Here is a 22,168-nt window from a genome sequence, read left to right on the forward strand (position 1 = left end):
CTTGCGTGTTTCTCAAAGTCAGGGTAGGATCCTTGAATGGCTGAATTCTACCGAGTCTACCGAGGACTGAGTCCTTCTTTCAGAGAATATTTAAGGGTGCGTGTGTGGATCCTCAATGGGCATAAAGCACCCACAATTCTTTACACTCGATTTGTGATCGAATGTGTTCACTGCCAAATAACAGTTTTCAAATGAATCTGTCGCAGCAGAGTTGGAGTGCATGTTTTTTTTAAGTATAATCCAGAAATACATTCTTCCTAAAAGTCATGTGACTCTGGAAATGCTGTTTTTATTTGCACAAATTGTACAACAACATTAGAGAGTGCCAAAATTATCACAGTACTTTGAAACCCCCTCAGTCTCCAGAGGGTTACCCCTCCGCTACCCATTTCCAATGTGTGTTCACTGAATGCTAGGAAGGACTCTCGCCTTGCCTCTGGAGGACCCGACTTGGATCCTTCCTACCAAGGAAGGAAGATATATTCACCTGTTGACCCTCGTTCAGCTCCACCCCCTTCCTCCATTCTCGACCAATTAGGAGTAGACTTTCCACTGGACCCACCCTCTCCAACCTCTCGTCTCTCCCCAGACATCGGAGAGTGGCGGCTGCCCGCAAACCTGGTGAATGAACACATAGGGACTAAATCAGTTTTTTATTCATCAGCTAAATGTGTGTTTCCACTGATTAAAAATGCAGAGCTAGAAATGACAGAATAAGAGTCTGAGAGACAATACATTTGACCACAGGTGGTGGTGGGTGGAAGTATAAAAAAAAAAAAGACATTCTGACAAGAGCATTATATTATTCAGAGACACACAAACGTTATCACCTCCCTCTCCTACCCCATCGTCATACACTGTTACAACTGTGGAAATTAATGAGAAAGACTGGTCTCTGCTATATTCTTGAATGTGCTTGATTATGGGGATGTATCATATATAAATGCACCCTCCCAGTGTTTGCATGCTCTGGACTCTGTGTATCATAGTGCAGTGAGATTTATTACCATCTGTAAGACCATAACTCATCACTGTATCTTGTATACTTGGGTTTGATGGCTCTCTTTAAAATTTCGTAGACTTTTTCATTGGCATTCTCTTGTTCACAAAGCTACTCTTGGTTTGCTTCCAGCATATTTATGTGTGTACATTAAGCAAATAATTGAAAATGGCTGTGCTCCGTTCAGAGAACATGTTTTGATTGTCTGTACCAAGGGTATGTACGGAGTTTAGCAAACAAGCATTTATGTATGCAGAAGAATCTGCTGCAGAAGGATTTAAAGTTGCACTCATTGGGTCCTCTTGTCCGTTTCAAAGCACTGTTACAGAATTTTTGTACCCAATCTTCTATATGCCAATGTCACAGTGTGTCAAAACTGGTCCTTGTAATCATGTGTTGGTGTTTTTGCGTTTTTATGGTTCACTTATTACACACATTAAAATACTTTTTGGCTTTTCTTTGTAGTAATCTTATTTTGTTTTTTATATAATAGTGCATTTTTATCCTGTATTTTTGTTCTATGTTTTCTATCTGGAACATTATGTTTCTGCCTGTGTTGGCCAGGACACTCTTGAAAAAGAGATTTTTAATCTCAAGTTTTTTTCTAGTTAAATAAAGGTTAAATAAAAACCGGACACCAGATGTTTAGAAAACATCAAGTTTTCTAAAATAAAAACAGAGAAATTCCCTTTGTGACATTGTAATAAATCAGCTCATGACCGTACAAATTAACAAACATTTTTATCACTAATAATTACAAAAAAAACTAAGGAAAGTATCCCAAGACAGCAAAAAGGATTTTGTGCAACTGCTTCTGATTTGCTTTTCTGATTTGATATATCATAATTTGCATAAAACAATACTCTGAAACAAACCCAAATCCCACAGACAAACACAATCTTCTTCCTTACTGCTCAGGCATCGACTTCTGTCTCCAGTGAGCAGAGCTTCCGGAGGCGTCACTGGCACAGGACAGGTTGCTGGGAGAGCTGCGATTGTGAGGGGAGCGACCCAACGCCAGGGAGGAGGCCAGGCTGTAGCTCTCACTGCCAGGAGACATCCTGGTATTCCAACAAACACACATATACACAGGAACCATAAGAATTTACGGGCACTTGGAAACGGAGGAACTAAAGGAAGAAGAAACAAACACAGCAGAGCGCTGTAAGAGCAAAATGTTCTACGTTGTGCCTTCAGAGGAAATCCCATTGATTGCTACTTTGTGGTTCCAGTTCCCACACAGACTGGAGGACGAAATGAATACTCAAAGAATTCTGCTTAAAAATCAGCTTCACACTCAACGGCTGCCTTTTGTGTGCTTTGTTGATACACTAGCAGAATCTGCTACTTGATATTTGTTTTAATTCCAGCAGTGTCAGAGGTGAAAATATTCAATGTTTCACATAAAGAGAAAAAAGAAACTCAAACAAATACCGTACAAATAGTCAGTGATTACTTCACATGCTGCTGAGATTCATGGCCTTCAAAATATTGTACTCTACTTTAAACCTCCACCCTCCTCTTGATGTTAATGTTATGTTCTAATAATCCATATATAAAAAGCTAAGGGGCTCTCACCTCTTGGAGTCCAGGGGTCGGCCATCACTGCTGACACTGCGTGGGATGACAGCGCCCCTCTCCAGCCTCTCAGCCGACAGGGTCTTCCCCACTGAGCTACCCAGGCTGATGGCCCGGTTGGGCGTGTGGGGTTGCGGCGAGGCGGTCAGTGACTGCTGAGGGCTGCTGGACGTCCTCTGCCACTTGTTGTTGTTGCTGCGGAAGGGGAACTTGTATTCGAAGGAGCCGCTGTCGCTGCTGCTGCCCTTGTATTCTGACACAGGCATCCGATACAGCTCGGAACAGCCCCTGAGGAAGAGGAGGAAGAAAAAGTGTTTTGAATATCGAATGACACAAACTGGCTCTGTGCTCTATTTCATTTGGTCTAGGTTTGGACAATATGATGGTATACACTGTGTAACAGCAGAAATGTGTCTGCTGTTAGAGATTTGATAATGGAGAAGGGGTAAGTGGTGTACTCAAGAACCGTCTTCATCATATGAAACTCAAGAAAAAACACAGGTGCTCTATGGGTGCAGCACGTGGGAAGAATGAATGAACTCATGCATGGAGCAGGAACAAATCAATTCAAAAAACATGGCTGCTTACATTAAAACACTGACTGGTTTTGAACCTAAGGTCTTCACCATCTTTTATGCACCGGTCGGTTTTTAATGTAAGCAGCCATGTTTTTTGAATAAAGGCTTTTTAACTTAATTCCGGTGCATTTGTTCCTGCTCCACGCATGAGAGATCTGATAATACTACCACGGGAGGCATTCGGGGCAGGCTATGTAGCAAATCAGGATTGTGATCTCAGGGAACCCAGCCGCCTCTCCAGGTAACTTTATTGGGGAAGGCATGGAGGAGAAAAGTGTAGTAAATACAGAAACCTGTAACACTTAAAATTAAGAATTTTCATTTGACCATTTTGAGTCTTTAGTCTTCACTAAAGTGCATTTGTGTGTGTGTGTGTGTGTGTGTGTGTGTGTGTGTAAGTTCAAGAAGAAGAAAATTATCAAATGTGGTGAAGTACAGCATGATTACTTTAAACTATCTCTTAATGTAATTTACAGATCAATTATTCTGTCACAATAAATGCTGTTACTGTGATATAAAGTTACATAAACTATGATAGAAGATTTTCACCATCTCTAATTTGGTCTCTTAAAGCAGTGGTTCCCAACTGGTCCAGCCTCGGGTTCCAGATTTCTCCTTAGTCATTAGTTCAAGGTCCATACAGTTTAATATATTCAGCGTCAAACTTGTGTTTGGCCATGTCATCGAGCTAGTTTGCTGTAGCTGTCAAGTAGCAGTCTGTTAGTCACTCACACCTCAGCAGGAAACGGCACGTCAAAATAAAAGCTCTGTTATGGAAATTGACTGTACAAACTTGACACGTTCCTGAGTCACTTGCAGTCCATTCAGAATGTACCCGCGACCCATTTTTTGGACCACAACCCACCAGTTGGGAGCCACTGTCTTAAAGTAATGTGATGTACCACAGAACTTCAGGTATGACAGTGCAGCAGTCTCTCCAGATAACTGAAATATTTTTTTAATAAAAGAGTGGTTAAAAGAACTCTGAGGGGAACTACACCCATTTTCAAAATGTATATGTTATTCCTATGGTCTAAGACAGTCCAAAAACATAAGTAAACATGAACAAGTCCCTCTCAAATCCAAAAACTTGAGTGCTAAAACTCAAATTTGTGATGTCATAGGGTATGAAGTCTGGAGCTACTCCATCAACAATAAATTGGGAAAGATGTTATAGATGACACTGTAAACACCCAGGGGAATGTTCTGACTATAACGGTACATTTTCAGTTTCAGAACTGAGAACACTACAATAGAGTAAAGCTCATTTGGGGAGAAAAAAGAAAACATTCTGATGGTCCACAAAATCAGTCTCCCATTGCTCCAGACTTTATACTTGATGACATCACAAGTTTGAGACTTACTTCACTGGTCTCTGGCTTTGAGAGAGAGTAGCTCATGTTCACAAATATTAATAAAACTTTCCTAGGCCATGGAAATAACGGTTTGGATTTCTTAATTGAGGTGGTGTCGCCCTTTTCAGGAAACAAATGATGGACCCTCTCCCATCCCCACATACCTGCGTGGAGTAGCGTCATCATGTGGAGGGATGATAACGACACGTACTGTCACTGAGGTCCGCAGGAGGTCAATCATCTGCTCATGGGTCAGCGTTGCTACGGCAACTTTGCAGATCTCTACCAATCTGCTTCCCTGCCGCAGTCCTGCCTGCCAGGCGTAACCATATGGCTCCACCTAATAATAACAAAGTTTGATTACGTTACAGCTGCAGTGGTGAAATGCTTCATTATCCACATAGTGATATCCAAGACAGGGAGTGACAGTGAGCACATATGTTTTCGTGATGTTATGTTCAATTAAATTTTCTCCACTGAAAAATGAAACATATTACCATTTGTTTTCCTATTGTGATTTTGAGTAACCTGACTTTTTCATATTCATATATTCGAACATTTTGTAAAAATGAAGCACATCTAATACACTGCCTGGCCAAAAAAAAAGTCACCACCAAAAAAAAAGGTCATACACTCTAATATTTCGTTGGACCGCCTTTAGCTTTGATTACGGCACGCATTCGCTGTGGCATTGTTTCAATAAGCTTCTGCAATGTCACAAGATTTATTTCCATCCAGTGTTGCATTAATTTTTCACCAAGATCTTGCATTGATGATGGTAGAGTCTGACCGCTGCGCAAAGCCTTCTCCAGCACATCCCAAAGATTCTCAATGGGGTTAAGGTCTGGACTCTGTGGTGGCCAATCCATGTGTGAAAATGATGTCTCATGCTCCCTGAACCAGTCTTTCACAATTTGAGCCCGATGAATCCTGGCATTGTCATCTTGGAATATGCCCGTGCCACCAGGGAAGAAAAAATCCATTGATGGAATAACCTGGTCATTCAGTATATTCAGGTAGTCAGCTGACCTCATTCTTTGAGCACATACTGTTGCTGAACCTAGACCTGACCAACTGCAGCAACCCCAGATCATAACACTGCCCCCGCAGGCTTGTACAGTAGGCACTAGGCATGATGGGTGCATCACTTCATCTGCCTCTCTTCTTACCCTGATGCGCCCATCACTCTGGAACAGGGTAAATCTGGACTCATCAGACCACATGACCTTCTTCCATTGCTCCAGAGTCCAATCTTTATGCTCCCTAGCAAATTGAAGCCTTTTTTTCCGGTTAGCCTCACTGATTAGTGGTTTTCTTAAGGCTACACAGCTGTTCAGTCCCAATCCCTTGAGTTCCCTTCGCATTGTGCGTGTGGAAATGCTCTTACTTTCACTATTAAACATAGCCCTGAGTTCTACTGTTGTTTTTCTTCGATTTGATCTCACCAAACGTTTAAGTGATCGCCGATCACGATCATGGAGGATTTTTTTCCGGCCACATTTCTTCCTCGAAGACGATGGGTCCCCACTATCCTTCCAGTTTTTAATAATGCGTTGGACAGTTCTTAACCCAATTTTAGTAGTTTCTGCAATCTCCTTAAATGTTTTCTCTGCTTGATGCATGCCAATGATTTGACCCTTCTCAAACAGACTAACATCTTTTCCACGACCACGGGATGTGTCTTTCGACATGGTTGTTTAGGAAATGAGAAGCAACTCATTGCACCAGTTGGGGTTAAATAACTTGTTGCCAGCTGAAAGACAATCGCCCATGCAGTAATTATCCAATAGGAGGCTCGTACCTATTTGCTTAGTTAAATCCAGGTGGCGACTTTTTTTTTGGCCAGGCAGTGTATGAGATAATGCACAAAAATAGATCACATGCCTTAAGTGAGGGAGAGCAATGGCATAATTTGTTAAATGTTATTGTTGTCCCTGGTTTTATATGAGAAGAGGAAAAGTCCACTAGCTGCTAGGCTAATATATTCAATGTAAAATTCCATAGGCTTGTGCTAATAACGTTAGCATGTTGTATATGTGGGGAAAATGTGTCCAGCAGAAGACAAGTGTTTGTCTGTGAATGCTGTGAGTTATAGTGAAGCTGATATGTGTACTTGTGATTGGAACTGTCTCTATGAAGCCATGTTTAATGTGTGTTTTGGGTGTGTTTTGAATCAGTATAACTTCACAAGTGTAAATGCTCACGACACAGGCCACGGTCGTAGGCTCTGCATAGAGCTGACACACAAGTATAAATCCTGCCTAAGTCTTATCTTTAATGTCAACACATGTTCTACCCCAATGAACAGGGTTGTTTTAGAATACATTTTCAGAAGAACATTGTGATTATGTACAGACAGATACCTCAGCCACGATGCCTTCATAGTTCACATGGAAGCCCAGCTGTCCCAGGCCATTTCGACGAAGAGTCATCTCCGATGTCTCACAGCCCTTAGTCAGGAACTGGACATATGGAGGGCAGAGAGAAGGAGAAGGAGAGGAATCATGACATGAGGAAAAAAAAAAACAGGTAGGAGTTGAGGACAAAAAAGTTCATAGAAAAAGGTACATTGTGCAAAACACGTAAAAAAAAAAGTTATCTTATCTTCCTCAGTCTCAAACTTCATTGTCAAATTTGCACAACCACCAAACACTAATTTATACGTAGCATCAGCTGCTGTTTGGAAAAACTTTTAATAGAATACTGGGACGACTAATGGGAGCTCTTCAGATATGTAGAGTGCAGGTGTGTTCGCTGCATCTCTACACGTTTCCTCTTTTAAGTTGAAGAAGAGATTTTTTTTTTAACAACTTAAGTGATCCCTGAGAGATTTATGGCCATAAATAAAGATTAGCGTTCCTGCATAGGCGGTACACCTCTCGCTAGATATGCGTGCGCACACACACACACACACACACACACACACACACACTTGACAGATGACAGAAATGAAAGCAGGTGTGTCTCTTGCTGTGACACTTTAGGCTGTGTTCACACAGAGATGCGTCACTTATGAGAGACACTTTTGAACTTCATGTTTTTTTCATGGAAGGATGTGACTCTTAGCATTCAGGCGGGCGGGGGAAAGCTGTGATGTGGCTGTGCTTCTTTATCACAGGGAGGTGGAAAAGTTGAAAACAGGTAAATTTTTTAAGCAAAAGAAAAAAAACAGCCAGGATCACCTGTCAGGCTGCAGAGGGCAACCAATGAGTTTACAGAGTATCTGGTGAAGCCAGTCCTCATTCCCGACTACTTTTTCATGCGGACAGTCAAAACTCATCCGTCTCTTCCTCCCTCTAATGACGCTCCTGGCAGCTTCAGGGCACCTTGCACTTCTTTGCCTGAACAGGGCGTTAGCAAGAGCTCTATAGAAGTCAAACTCACAAGGATGCGTGAATAAATCATGCTGCAGACTGGCACCTGATAGGAATTGTTATGATGCTCTCTGATGTTTCTGAATGTGTGCGTGGGAGAGGAAGAAAGTACAAGGGAGAAGGGAATGATAAAGAGCAAACAAGAGGAAAAAAGAGGAGAAAGAGACAGAGACAGAGACGGAGTTCCAAAAAAGCGAGTGGCCCAAGGCCGCTTTTCTTCCTCTCTCTGGCACCGAGGTAGTCCAGCTGATTGAAGATTAACGCCAGATGCATAAAATACAACATGAAAGTGATACATTTCTGAGTCCTGGGCCAAAACACGATGTGTGTGTGTGTGTGTGTGTGTGTGTTAAAATGTATTTGTATGCATGTGTGCAAATCAAAGATGGTGGACTCAATCCAGGTTACATAAATACATGATAGAAACCATCATACACACACACACACACACACACACGCACACACAGTTTGAAGGTGGGGAGAGGCTGGGGAAATGAATGTATTCTAAAGCACTGATGATTGCATAAGAAAACACCTTTTTTTTCCTGACCAGTTTCCATGGAAACAGCTAAGGAAGAGCTAGCACCACTTCACTGTATGTGTAGGTGTATGAGCCATTAGGAGTATGTTGTCCAGAGGTGTTTCTGAAACTCCCTCGATAAGCTGAGACCAGTAATGAGACAGCAGCTTTGGCATGTAGACACAAAAACGTTGTCATTCTGGCAGACTGACAACCAGCAGTAAATAGTAGGAGAGACCGTGAGTGGGCCAGGTAAATGATCAATGGTAGCCAGCAGCATTTTAGTCCATTGATTTGGTTTCTCAGCGCTTGTCTGCTGACATGAATGAATGGATGTTTGTCCCCTCAGCCACTCTTGGGTTTTATTAGACCACATGGAGTTTGTTTTCATTTTGCAGCGTTGAGTAGTGACAGTTTGTATAAAGGTCATGTGTTTTTTTGGGGTGACAAGACAAGACATGGCAGAGTTAGACTCTCAGAGGCCGTTTACACGTTGCCGGCTAATTTCATAAACGGACATTTCACCGTCTCCGTTTTCAAAAAGATCTGCGTTTACACTTACCCGTGTATATATACACAAGAGCATGCCAAACCTGTAGGTGGCAGTGTAACGAGAAGCTCAAGCCTTCTATGTATCCATTGTTACCATAGCAACATAGGTCGCACTTTTGACACAGGTGCAAGTTCCGGCGCATACTGTGACTTCGGCTGCCTATAACTCCGTTTATCTCCGTTTACCTCAGTTTACATGTAAACGCACAACCGGAGTTTTCCAAAATCTCCACTCTGGCCGGAGTTTTTAGAAAGACTCGTTTTCAGAGGAGAAATCGTGTAAACGAAGGGCACAAACGAAGGAAGATGTCTCCGTTTATCAAAATCACTGTGTACGTGGAAACGGCCTCTCAGCGAAACTAAAATTGCACCAATAAGGCAACATTTTGGATCTGAAACTGATGAAAGGGGTGTCCTAACTGGCCTCTAGCGACGTGGTGTGTTGTTCTGAGCTGAACTTTTGTCAGGCGCCATGTTTTTATTTATTCCTGTCATGCAATTCTGAAACGCCAATGGACTACTAACAGCTGATTCATGAAGTTAAAATGAGGAATTATTTATACCATGTCCTCTAATTTCACTACAAAAACCTGAATAAGGTGGCAGCTGGCTGGAAGGAGATCGTCAGAGAGCTGAAAGTTTCTGGTGAGCTATATGACCCTGCAGCAACAAGCTAGGGTACTTGCTGTTGGCTATACAGTATGTCATTTCCAGTACATCACAATATGAAATGTGTGTTTTCTAAAACAGCACGAGAGGAAGTACATCAGTTACATCTCTGGTCTGATCTTGAGTACACAGCCAGGTAGGCCTATGTGGTTTATATGACAGAACAGTAGTCCATATTTAATGAATTCAGTGTGGACAGAGAGCTGTGATGTTACGGGATGTGACGACATAGTCTGATGCTCATTGGCTGTTGGACTTAACGTCATTGTGCTCCGCTTGGAAGCAGCTGCTGACTCAAGTGCAACACCTAATAGTATAAAATTCAGTGTAGTGGTCTGGTCCAGCTCTTAGGGTGCTTTCACGCCTCCTCCCATACTGCCTTAATATGCACATTCAGCACATCCAATGCATCAAAACATTGTTTTCTAGTTGGAGCCGCGCCTCGTTTTCAAACTGTATGGTTTGACTAAAATGAACAATGACAGCAATATAGTCCACGATGAGCAGCGCTAAAATCAACCTGCGTAGTTGTCCCTCCATTGTGACATTAGAAAGTGTCACATTTATCTTGCAAGTGAACTCTTCTTAAACGTTCTGTTTACTTCCTGGATTTTTCCCACATGGAAATTCTGACCAATCAAGAGCAGCTTTCTCACACAAGGCATTTGATCTGATCTACTTGTTATTGCTGCCGTGAGAACATGAACCAACTCTGGGCAATTATGCAACTTTGTAACAAAATCAGTCCCTGATTCAGACCAAAGCAAGACAACTCTAGGTCTGAAAGCACCCTTAATATCAAACTGGTTTGAAGATTTTCACGACCTAGGAGGGCAGGAAAACCAACAAATATAAATGATTGCTATAACTGTAAAAATAGATCAAATAACTACTTTTAAAACACAGGTGGGAACAGCTTTTAGAATTTCATTATCTCAGCATGCTGAGCAAACAATCATATCACATATGAAATGTATCAGAGCATGCGTCTTCTTACCTCCAGACGTTTGACGACCTCTTTGAAATCCTCAGTGTTATTATTGATACTCCTCAGAGACACACTTTCTCCCCGTTCGTAGAAAATCCGCAAAGACGCAGGGCTGCTCAGCGTCCAGCCAATCACGTCCTTAGTGGCGCAGTTAAACACCACCGCCTTGGCCTCCTGGTCCAATAGGATGAGAAAGTCATTGGAGATGGCCAAAAGGGCCTCCAACTCCCCTCCAGTCCCGTGATCCTCGACGTGGACCAGCCAGGTCACCGCGCCCAGGCTGCGCAGCTCTGCCCCTCCGTACGGCCGGCTCTTCTCTTTTTTCTTGTGCGCTAGGGAGATGAAAGGGAACTTCCCTGAGGGGTCGATGGGCGTGCTGGTGGTGTGGCGCTCAGCCAGGTCGCGCAGGTACTCCTGGCGAGTCCGAGTGGCCATGGCGCGGAACTTGTGCGACTTGTGGGCAGCATTTTCTGCATTGATGACCTTGGCCAGCAGGAAGTCCCGGAACACAGAGGACTTGGGAAAGGTCACGCCTTCTGGGATGGGGGGGCCGAAAGAGGGTACGTCTTTGGAACGGGTGACAGCCACACTGCAGGGAGAGGAGCAGATGAGGAGGAGGAAGAAGGGAAGGTGGGGGGAGAGAAGAATCGATGGTGAACAAATCAGTTGTTCCAGTATTGACCAACAATTTTCCATATTTCGTAAGGGTTTCATATTTAGATATCATAGATCCTGTGGCTTAGATTCAGTGTTTTATTACACTGTAAATCTCCTTAGAAATTCACATCACATCCAAGCAAGTATTTATGTCATTAAGATTTAAAAGCAAAAGAAAAAACAGAAATGCTGCCAGATTCTGCAGAGTGTGTGTTTGATATAAAGCCCCATGCTGTTTGCTCACTCCACATAAAAGGCACAATTCTTGACTGGTGCATCATCTGTCAGGATAAAAACAAAAACATTTAGAGTGAATTTAAAAATGGAAAAGACAACAGACCTACTTCCAGTCTCTGTCTGTCTTCTGTCTACCACTATCTTCATCTGTGTAGTTTGCTATTGTGTCGAGGCTATGTATATTTGCCTTTTTCTCATCCTGTGCCATGCACTTTACTCCCATGTCCTCTATCTCCCTGTTTTTCCTGCTCTCTAGCTACCTTCCCCAAACCCCTCTTTCCTTTGATTAAGTCCCTGGAATGGCAATCTGAGGCTGTCTGCCCCGTCTGGTATGTCAGGAACTCAGCTGAGCAGCCATGGAGAGGAAGGAGAGTCAAGGAGGAGGACGAGGGGAGAGTACTATTCCAAATCTCCTGCTCAAAGCCCCACAAAACCCAGAGTGAGGGAAAAGGAAAATGTGGCTGAAAGAGGAAGGTTGTGTGGGAGACTCTGAGAGGAGAGGGAAATTATTGCTTGCTGGAAAAAACTGCATTTTTTTTCTGTTATGTGAGACAAACAGACACAACCTGATCTATTGAGCGTCTCAGTCTGAAGCAGCTGACAGAAAAAAAGGTGAGCAGTGCCCTGAAATGGCCTTTATATGACCAAAAAGCACAATGTCTCCACATGGGTCACCTGTTCTGGTCTCAACCTCGTCCTGACCCAAATGAGTTCAATCACAGATCCTCTCTCAGGTGATAATTACCAGCACCGGAAGTTGTGAGCCCTCATCCCACACGCCTCCCCGCTGACATGCATCAGCACACATGGTGACACCGGGATTAATTGCTTTGTCTAATAAGCAACTAAAGTCAAAATGTCACCCACATATTTCTAAACATACCTCGGAGACGTAACGTCCTCACTGGAGACGTGTGGTGTTCAATTATACTAACCGTCAAATTGTTGACACCTCATTTCCCACCTGTTCTTGTTTGTGCCAGACAGAGGTAAGAGAAGAAACATTTTTTTTTCTGGTTGAAATTACCTTGGAGAGCGAACACAGACTTTTATAGTGCTGTGTTGATAAATAAATGCTGGGAATACCCTCAACGGTTGCTGCAGTGGTTTGTCAAAATGCTGCATTTCCCACATGACGTTTGTACTGAACTCAAGGACATAAGTAAGAAGTAGGGAAGGAGGGTGAGGGTGGAGGGTCATACATAAACATACTAGCATTAACATACCTGCAGGTACGGGGGAAGGTATTTGCGTGTTTTCAATGTGAACCTTATTACTACCTTCATAGAGAATAATTCAAACAGTCAGAATAAAAATTGGATTACAGTCAATTCATAATTGATCTGATACATTTTAGGGTTGCTCACTGTTTGATGCTTTTTAATGTGCTTTTGTCACGTTAGAAAAAGTGAGAAGAAAAGAGACTATTTTGTCCCTGGAGGTTGACAGCATCACTGTACTACCCTGTAACTCTGAGAAGCTTTTGTAGTTTGAATTTAAAGTTAAGCATAAGTGCACCACAGACTGCAATGCAATGACTAGAACTTTTTTTAATGTAAATGTAAGTGCTGGTATGTAATTTGGATTTTTAATACCTTAAAAAGCCAACATTAGTAAATGCCGTAATACATATTGGACTTGTAGTTGGATCCACAGGTTGATGTAAATGCTCTTCCCCAGCTGTTTTACAGATAATTCCCATCGGATGAACAAAAAGCATTATAAGTACCTGAATGTTCTACCTTTTAGTTAAAGCGGCTGTGATCCATATTTTCATATATAAAATTAGTATTTCACTGCTGGAAGGACAGTCTTTTCATAAGAATGGGACGTCAATGCAGCAGAGTCCTGCACTGGGTCGGGTACCCGCAAAAACAGCTGATTTGCGGGTGTTTTATAAAAAACATTTTTTCCCCGGTTCGGATCTGGGTGGAAAAAATAACATGCGGGTCGGATCGCGGGTTTTAGATAAACACATCAGTCATTAGTTCGGTAAACTACAGATAACTATCTTGGTCATTATTTACTCTCTGAGGATCGCCTCCGCTATTTCGCAACGGTCATTGGTTCAGCTGTTGACACGCGTTTCACCATCTAATAACACAATTTTTGATTGGACGACAGAATTAACATGGCTGCCACCGTCTAACAAGCGCCGCTTCCAAAACAGTAAATAATTATTTAGGTATTTGAGAAATAAGTGGATAAAACGTACAACTATCACTTTATAATATTTCTGAAGCGTTTCCCTGATGGATTACTTCTCTCCTCGATGGATTCTAAAAACACATGACGGCTCGTAACTGCTGAACGTCGCTCTGGACTGAAAGTAAGTCTATTATTACACATGTAAAGTTCCTTTACATAGATTAAAAGTTTAAAAGCATTAAACGTAACAAACGAGTGCTTTTACACTCGTATGGGAGAAAAACAGAGGGTTGATGATGGAGCTGAAGTCAGGTTTTTATTGTGAGAGCTGCTTCATTCAGGTCGTTGTTTACTTACTGGCACCTTAACTGTGGCGATATGCTGTTCAATATTCAGCCAATATGACCCAAAATGATTACTTTAAATCCGGGTTACGGGTCGGGCTGCGGGTCGTGTTTCAAGACCCGTTGAATTACTAATTGGCCTGATGCGCGGGTTTGCGGCTCGGGTGCGGGTTTGTACGTCGCCGGGACGGGTCGGGGTGGATCTTGAAAACTGGACCCGTGCAGGACTGTGCAATGCAGTAGGAAGACCCAAATAGCACCTACAACTACCAGAATGCACTGGGCCACACAAGACCAATGAACACTCACTGGTGGGTGATGTAATGCAAGCTTGGCCGTTTTGACACAGGAATCAATGTGGCGGCCGGCTGGTGACAAACAATCTCAAATTAAAGTTAAATGGTGTGTCACGTTTGTAAAAAAAAACCTGACTTTATTTTGAAGTATAGTGAATTTCTGGCACAGAGCTTTTATTTTGAAGTGCCATTTTCTGCTGCAAACTGAGTAAATGAATGGACAGCTACTTGATAGAGACGAAAGATGACAGAGCAAACAAGATCGACAACATGGCCAAACACAAACATGATGCTAAATGTATTCAGCTGTGTGGACCTTGAACTAATGACTAAGGAGAAATCTGGACTCCATTGCTGGACCAGTTGGGAACCACTGCACTAAAATATGTTTCTGAAAACATTTAAGGTGACAAATGGGCAATGAAGTAACATAATCTTGGTTCATATTTGATCAGTACTGCTCAGTTTTACCTTTTTATCCAATTTTTCAGCCTCCATTTTGAGAGTAAAAAAGTTTGGTGCCCATTTCCTGTTCTCAATTTCTCATGTTACAGCCAAACAGTGCACTAAAATGTGTTTCTGAGGACATTTTAGGTGAGACGTGGACAATACAGCATCAGAATCTTGATTCATATTTAATCAACACTGCTTAGTTTTACAGTTTGATCTGAGTTTCAGAGTGGGGGTGGGGGGCAGGTCTCTCTCTCAAGCTCCTTCAATACTCTTTGTGTCCGTGATGGCGGCCATACAAAAATGCTAAGTACAATCTGTAGTTCAAGCAACAGCCCTAGAGACAGCAGGGAGATTAGGGTGCTGGAAAGATGGAGGAAGTTTAGCATCATTCATTTACACATACTGCTCACACTGTTATGATACAAAGCTGGTTGAAAATCAGTATCAAGTAGTCCTTTAACAATGGATCACATGAGTGCGTACATGTGAAGGATGTACCTTGCAGTGATGAGCCCTTGTATAACTTTGAAATATGTTTTTACTCTGAACTGTTTGTTATTGTGCTGTTTTGTCATTGTTTTGACCTGGCAAGGGACTACAGATGTGAAATAGCTTAAAGCTATAATCTGGTACAGTGCATCAAATGATGACATTTATTTTTCAAACTGTACATGGTTCCCTTGAAATGAATTAAAGTAAATAAATAAAATACAAGTAGTTTATAGTTCCCCTGAGGCCTGCGGAGGTGTATATGTGTGTCAGCTCATTGTTTTGGTATTCTGGCCTGTGACTTTACTGTTTCAATTCACTGTCACTGCTTTCATCTTTGTTGTTTCCACCTGAAGGAGGCAGGTTTTTTGAAGGAAAAGCTCAAAAACCCACTGCATACTACCTGCCCAGCACCAAATGGCAAAGTTAGCAACTCTCTGGTGAACACAGTGGAGCATTTAGCAGCTAAAGTGAACAATACTTTCCTCAGGATATGGTGGTGACCAAATCATTGCTAAAAAGACTGTTAATATTGGACTTCATTTAATTAATTCATCAGGTGGGCAGAAAGAGTTCTTCAAATAAATTCCAATGTTGCTTTGAATCTGCTGGATGTGCAAATAAGCAACTGTCTGCGAACAGGTTTGCCATATATCAACTTAAAAAGTGATAAAATTTCAGCGTTGTGTTTACACCTTGTGACCAAAAACAGTTAATGCAGGTTTAATATGCCACTGAATATGGCAATATACAACAAACAAGTTCTACATTATTCATTATTTGAAAATCAGATGTAAGCAGGTGTCATTGCAGCACGAATTATGGGTGTTAATATGCTGCAAAAGACACATTTGTTGCTGTTGCTTTCCTCAACAACTGGGCTGGTTGTATTGCACTGAAAAGCTGCTCTCTCCTTACACTGTAATTACAATGCTGAGAATGTCGACAAAACAAAAACCAAGATAAAAAAATAACAGTTTTTCCTTTTAACTAATGTTCACCTTGCTCCATACTAGCATATAAAATCTTTAATTTAAACTGACAGCTGATATAAAGTATAATCTAAGCAACAAAGACTCTACGCAACACTCGTCTGCTCTCCTGTAGGGGACAAATGAATCATGCAGAGTATTTCGGAGAGGAGCAGCTGAAGTGGTTTTAAGCAGGCTGAATAAATGGTTAAAATAAAATGTGACCTTTTATTCTTATTCTTCTCCATCACTACAAACATCACTCAATACATTACACTGGAGCTCTAAAAGCACTTGTACTGATCTCAAACACCTGTGAGTCAGTCGACCAGAGACCTGTGACTCATGCAGGTCACAGAGAAGTGATGGAGGGAGAGAGGTGGAGGTATGAAAGCCGCAGAACAAGACGGAAAAGGCAATAAAATAAACCTGAATGAGGAAAAGGAGAGACTGAATGAGAAAAGAGGGTGAAGGTGATAAAGCCAGGGAAGGAGAGAGGGAAAGGAGCGTGTAGTGCCATGGTGCTGTGTGGCTGCTGTATGATCCTCGTGGCAGGAGGTTTGGCAGCAGAAATGAAAGAGCACATTCCTGTGGTTTCAGTGATTTGTGGTCTTATAAATATCCAGTGTGTGGGCAGCTCCGCTCTTCCAGTATCCACGACCTGCTGCCCACTGAGGCAGGGCAAGAAAAAGAACATGTCAATACCTGTTGGAGTGGGTGGCTAAGAGGTGTACTGTATGCCTATGTGTGGATGTGGGGAAGGTACGCACAATGTGTTTTCGTCTACTTGTGACAACTGGTCCTCAAAGCACAAACCATTTATCTTATACACTGTTTCAAACCTGACAACATAAACATACTTTTGTATTCCCTGTTGAAATGTTTGTTACTGCACTAGCTGACAGGAAGTAAACAGGGACAAAAGCTGTTGCCCTGGCAACAGAATAGCAATGAAACAGTCTATACAGAATTTAGGTTTGTGTAGTTGCTTCTTTGGCCGGGGAATATGCAGTGATGTGCTCCAGACATCTGAACAGAGGTAAAGGCCTTTGGACACCATGTCCATATTTTCCTTATATGTTTTGAAATCCATAAATGCACAGAAAGCTTGCACACTGAGTCTGATGCATGTGAATGCCCCACATTCACTTCCTTGCTCCTCTTCATTGGAGGTACCTCCCTGGCTGCAGCCCCACTCTCTGCCTGTGTTTTGCATTTGGCACCGAGACCACCCAAAGGGGCTGACCTGTCCTCCCTCTCTGTCTCCACACTGTTGCTCTCTCTCTCTGTGCTCATGCAATCTTAATCCTCAATTAAATCCTCCTTCTCCTCAACCTCCACCTGAATATTCCTTGATCGAACCTGCTGAAAGTAGGCAACCTGAGTTATAAAATGATTTTTTGGGCCCCATTCCTCAGTCGTGTTGCAGATGTATGCGTCCCCCAAGTTGCGCCACATTTTCCTCACTGCTCTTGCAGGGGCCGTACACATGCCGCCTTTTTGCGGCGCTAAAATTCAGTGTTTTCAATGTAGACGTGCAGCGCTCAAACGTCAGAGCAATGCTGTCACTTCAAGTACACGTTCCCGAGTACCTATTTTTCAGGGTGCGACGGCTGCGCCCTGAGATAAACACAAAATGCAGCAGCGTGCACCGCATGTCATGTGACGAGAAACAATCAATGACAGTGGGCAGATACCTTTCTGTTCTTCTTTAAATATCAGTCTGTGGTAAATATGGAGGAGAAGTTGATCATTTTAGTGCCTGGCTACCCAGAGCTTTACAGGCACCGGAGACAGAAATCAGAAATGTGCCGTGTTTAAATCAAACGTCTGGACTAATTTTGCAGTTTTAAACACAGAAGAAAAGAGGGACTTGGTTAAGACACATGCAGTTTGCAAGCAGTGTCATATGAGCATAAAATACTGGGAATACAACGAACACGAGGGCTCACCTCACATGCCACTATCCAGAGACAGCATTAGCCGCTGATGGCCAAACTAACACTAAACCTGCTTCGCTGAAAAATCAACCAACACTGGACACACTTAGCACGACAAAACTACCATCCAACTCTGAGAGAGCTAAGAAAACAACATAGTCCATCACCTACTTCATGTGCTAAGATCTGCGTTCATACAGCGCTGTTAACAACAAAGGCTTTGTGACATGCTAAGAACACTCTGTCTGTATGTGACTCCGTCACCACGTTTTTTCACCCACACAGCTGCACCCAAGCTCCACAAAGCATGAAGTTGACAGATCTTTGAGTACAGCAGGAAGGGTGGCATTGACTTATGACGCCGAAGGTCAGTGGATTCATATGTGACAATAATGGCGCATTATCTCACAGAGGACTGGCGACTGCCGTCACACGTTCTCTGAACTAGAACAGTACATGAAAGTCACACCGGAGCAAACATTGCAGACCTGCAAAATCACAAGAATGGGGGATGTGGTTGGAACAGACAAAGCTTCAAACATGGGTGTTGCCAAAATGATTAAACACAGACTATAAACTTTATCTTATAAGGTAAAACTGATGTTGACAAAGAATTGCAGTTGGTAATATATTGCAATATATTTTTATCACAATACTCAGCATATCGCAATAATATCGGATCGTGACCTAAGTATCATGATAATATTGTATCATAGGTCCTCTGGTGATTACCACCCCTACCTGACACTATGCTGCAAGGGCACCATCGTTATAGGTTTAAAGAAATACAAATAACCAAGAGTGTTTTTTACTTTACTGCAGAATTATAACGGGTTCAGCCGGACCGTTCTCCAGCACAGTGCTAGACCAGGGGTTGGGTGGCTCTGGGTGCCATGACAGAGCATTTCCTTTGAAGGGTTGCCATGGTTCTAAAAAAAGGAACCGCTGCTTCAGAGGGCAGAACCGTACTAAATACAACAATAAACTGTGCAATATTTCCCTGCCCCATGTGTGTGTGAATGTCCACCAAAAACACACACACGGCAGCTTCAAAGCATGTAGGTCATCCTTACTTAATACATTATGACTCAGTCAAATCCCCTGTGGTGACTATGAATCGTAAATTTACTTCAGAAACCTGATCTTTCACCTCTATAGTGTGTGTGAAGAATTAGATCTCACTTCAGAAAACTTCATTTACATTTGTGAATCACAGACGGCACGTGTAAACAGCATTTGCTCCATATTCTCTCTATTGCTGGGCTCTTTGTTCGTGCGCGCGCGTGTGTGTGTGTGTGTATGTGTGTGTGTGTGGTTGCTCAGTAACGAAGTAGCCCCATGGGGGACAATTAAGACCTCACACAATGTGCTCAGACAGCAATTAAAACAGCCATTAGTGTGAGAGGGAGGAGGAGTCATAGAGAGCAAGATAAGAGAGAATGACAGAAACTAGATAACAAGACAGAGGCAGGAATAAACAGAGAATGAAATGTCCTTCACAGCTGAGCAGGCAGAAAGTTCATTATTTCTTAAAAATGACTGCAGGCTGGCACATTGTATTTCATATCACACGTCTCTGACAATGTGGTAATAAATCGTGAGCTGTGGAGAGGGCTCTCAACATTCACAGCCTACTGTATGATGGGAGTGATGGAATGCAAACGCACTGAGAGACGTGCAACCATTTGAAGCAACAGATAACAGCGTTATTGTTTCAGCAGGGACGGAGAGTGATTCATGAAGAAGTCATGTGCGCAGTTCAGGTAAAACAACGTCCAAATAATCCATCTGGACTTCTTCTTTAAAATGCATCTGCTGCACTGGTTTCAATGTGAGATGATTATAAAACAACTACCTGTTGTAAGAAACAATCAAACTTCAGAAACACTTTACCAAACCACGCTTTAAATGTTTAAAGGTATCGCTGCATATGAACAAAAATGCATTAAGTTAACCTTTTTAACTGTGCAGGTGAATAAAATGCTATAAAACTGACAATTTACAGCCCATTTTTCAGTCTAGCTCCATTGTACCACCTTAAAGAAAATCAGCATGAACCACTGAATTTAGCTGTTAAGTGATTTCAAAAGCCATCAGCTGAGTAATTGGTCTGGTAATTGGCATTCCTTAAATCTGTTTCTCAGTCACATACACCCTCCTGTGAGGCACTGGGTCCACAATTTTCATAGCTTCCTCTTGGAGGTGAGCTGCTTACCGTGTGGCACCTGGTCGCTACCTTTTATTAAGTCCTGACCTCACCTGTGCACTGTGCCCAGGAACATCCCAAACATAGTGAAATAAGAGGAAAATAAGAAATACAGGAAGATATAGTGGGTCATAGGTGACGATTGAGAGGGATAATTGAGTCTATACATTGTTTTTTAGGAAAATCTTGCACAGTATAGCTTAAAGGGCATGTAACATAAGGTAGATATCCCCTGTACTGTCTGTTAAACTTGACTGACTTAGCACTTTTGGGGCTGAGAGCTCTAGAAAACAATCTACAGGACAGCTAGAAGCCCAACAGAGCAGCAATGTTTGGGTAAAGAGGCAAAAAAGAACTTGACTGCAATGCACAAGTTGAAAAAAACCAATAGAACTGCATTTCACTGAAGCTGTACCTTGAATGACTTAATGTGATCTCACCTGTAGGAGCTGTTTTCAGAACATGGGTTGTGAGCGCGCACGATCACAAAGACGTGCTGGAAGTGTGAGCGAATGTTTTTGGGGGTGAAGGGGAGTGCCCCAGGTTCCTGGAACACGATCGTCACGATGTCATTCCCAATGTGACGCTTCCTCAGTAACTGGAAGACCACAAAGACAGCAGGAGAAACTGGCATTAGACGTTGAGTGATACTAAAGAAATACTTTACTTCAAAAATGACCACTTGTGCATCAGTTATTCACCCTGTGTTATCTTGAATTTTGTATGCCTCATGTGTGCACAGAGAATCCAAAAACAGCGAACACTCTTGATGAATCAAAGTAAAGTAAAGGAGGGGCACATTTAACAACAAGAAAACTATATCAAAACATCAGTTTACATACTCTCATGCAACTCATGTATTATAATCCAAGTCTTATTTATCCACTTGTATGCTCAGTATTTCCCAAACACATGCATGTCAGCTAAAACCTTACTATTTAAAAACACGTCTGCATACAAGTAGTGCACGTGAGCCAGCGCATGTGTTTGAACTCCTTAAAGCAAAAGTACGTGTTTGGGAAATACTGAACTTTTCATTTTGAAACACTTCTGCATAAACAGTGTCAAACATGGACGAGTAACGCGCCTTGTCAACTTAACTGAATGCACAACAGAGTTCAAACACATGCTCTTGCTCAAGTGTGCTACTCATACGCACAAGTGTTTTAAATACTAGTCTCAATGAAAACGAGGGTGAGGAGGCTTTATTTGTGATACAAGATTCTTTTTTACAACGTCTTTTTAGTGTGTAGTGATTTTTTTACTTTTTTTGTTAATTTTATTTATTTATTTCATTTTTAGTTATTTATTTAGTTTTTATTTATTTATCTATTAATCAATTTATTAATTTATTCATTTTTGTCAGTTTTTTTTCTTTCTCTCTCTGTCTCACTGCTTGTATATTGATCTACATTTCAAAAATAAAAAGGAAATGACATAATAAATAAACAAATAACTACAACTTGCTCATGGACATAAAGACTTCAGTGTGTTGACACCTACCTGTTGCTTATTGTTGGGTGTGTAGGGCAGCATGGTGGACACATGGAACATGATCTCATAGTCCTTGTAAGTGGTGTACAAGGAGTGGGTGCCCGTGGAGTCAGCTGGGGGGGACAAAATTACATGTCAATGTCTCATGTTAGAAACAACTTAATTATCACTGTAATGCAGTTATAACTCTAACTGACTTTAAGCCACTCTCGTTTCTGGGTCCACATCCCATTTAAATTCCCAAGTAAGAATGTTGTCAGTGTAAAAACAGTATTCAGTATTAGAGCTTACAAAATAAAATAGCATTTTAACCATAAAC

General features: G+C 42.0%; 1 protein-coding gene across 4 annotated transcripts in view; it reads right to left on the reverse strand.

The window, feature by feature from the left end:
• Positions 1-22,168, reverse strand: part of sipa1l1 (signal-induced proliferation-associated 1 like 1) — a 128,853-nt gene that overhangs the window by 17,274 nt on the left and 89,411 nt on the right. For all 4 annotated transcript variants that reach the window (XM_033648515.2, XM_033648517.2, XM_078173905.1 and 1 more), the window contains 8 exons: positions 21,859-21,962; positions 20,796-20,953; positions 10,624-11,203; positions 6,875-6,973; positions 4,676-4,851; positions 2,579-2,866; positions 1,912-2,061; positions 488-618 (listed from right to left, as the gene is read on the reverse strand). In XM_033648515.2, coding sequence (XP_033504406.2) covers positions 488-618; positions 1,912-2,061; positions 2,579-2,866; positions 4,676-4,851; positions 6,875-6,973; positions 10,624-11,203; positions 20,796-20,953; positions 21,859-21,962 — 1,686 coding nt within the window. The remainder of the gene's footprint in view (positions 1-487; positions 619-1,911; positions 2,062-2,578; positions 2,867-4,675; positions 4,852-6,874; positions 6,974-10,623; positions 11,204-20,795; positions 20,954-21,858; positions 21,963-22,168) is intronic.

Source organism: Epinephelus lanceolatus, chromosome 13 (assembly GCF_041903045.1).
Source record: "Epinephelus lanceolatus isolate andai-2023 chromosome 13, ASM4190304v1, whole genome shotgun sequence".
Classification (NCBI taxonomy): domain Eukaryota; kingdom Metazoa; phylum Chordata; class Actinopteri; order Perciformes; family Serranidae; genus Epinephelus; species Epinephelus lanceolatus.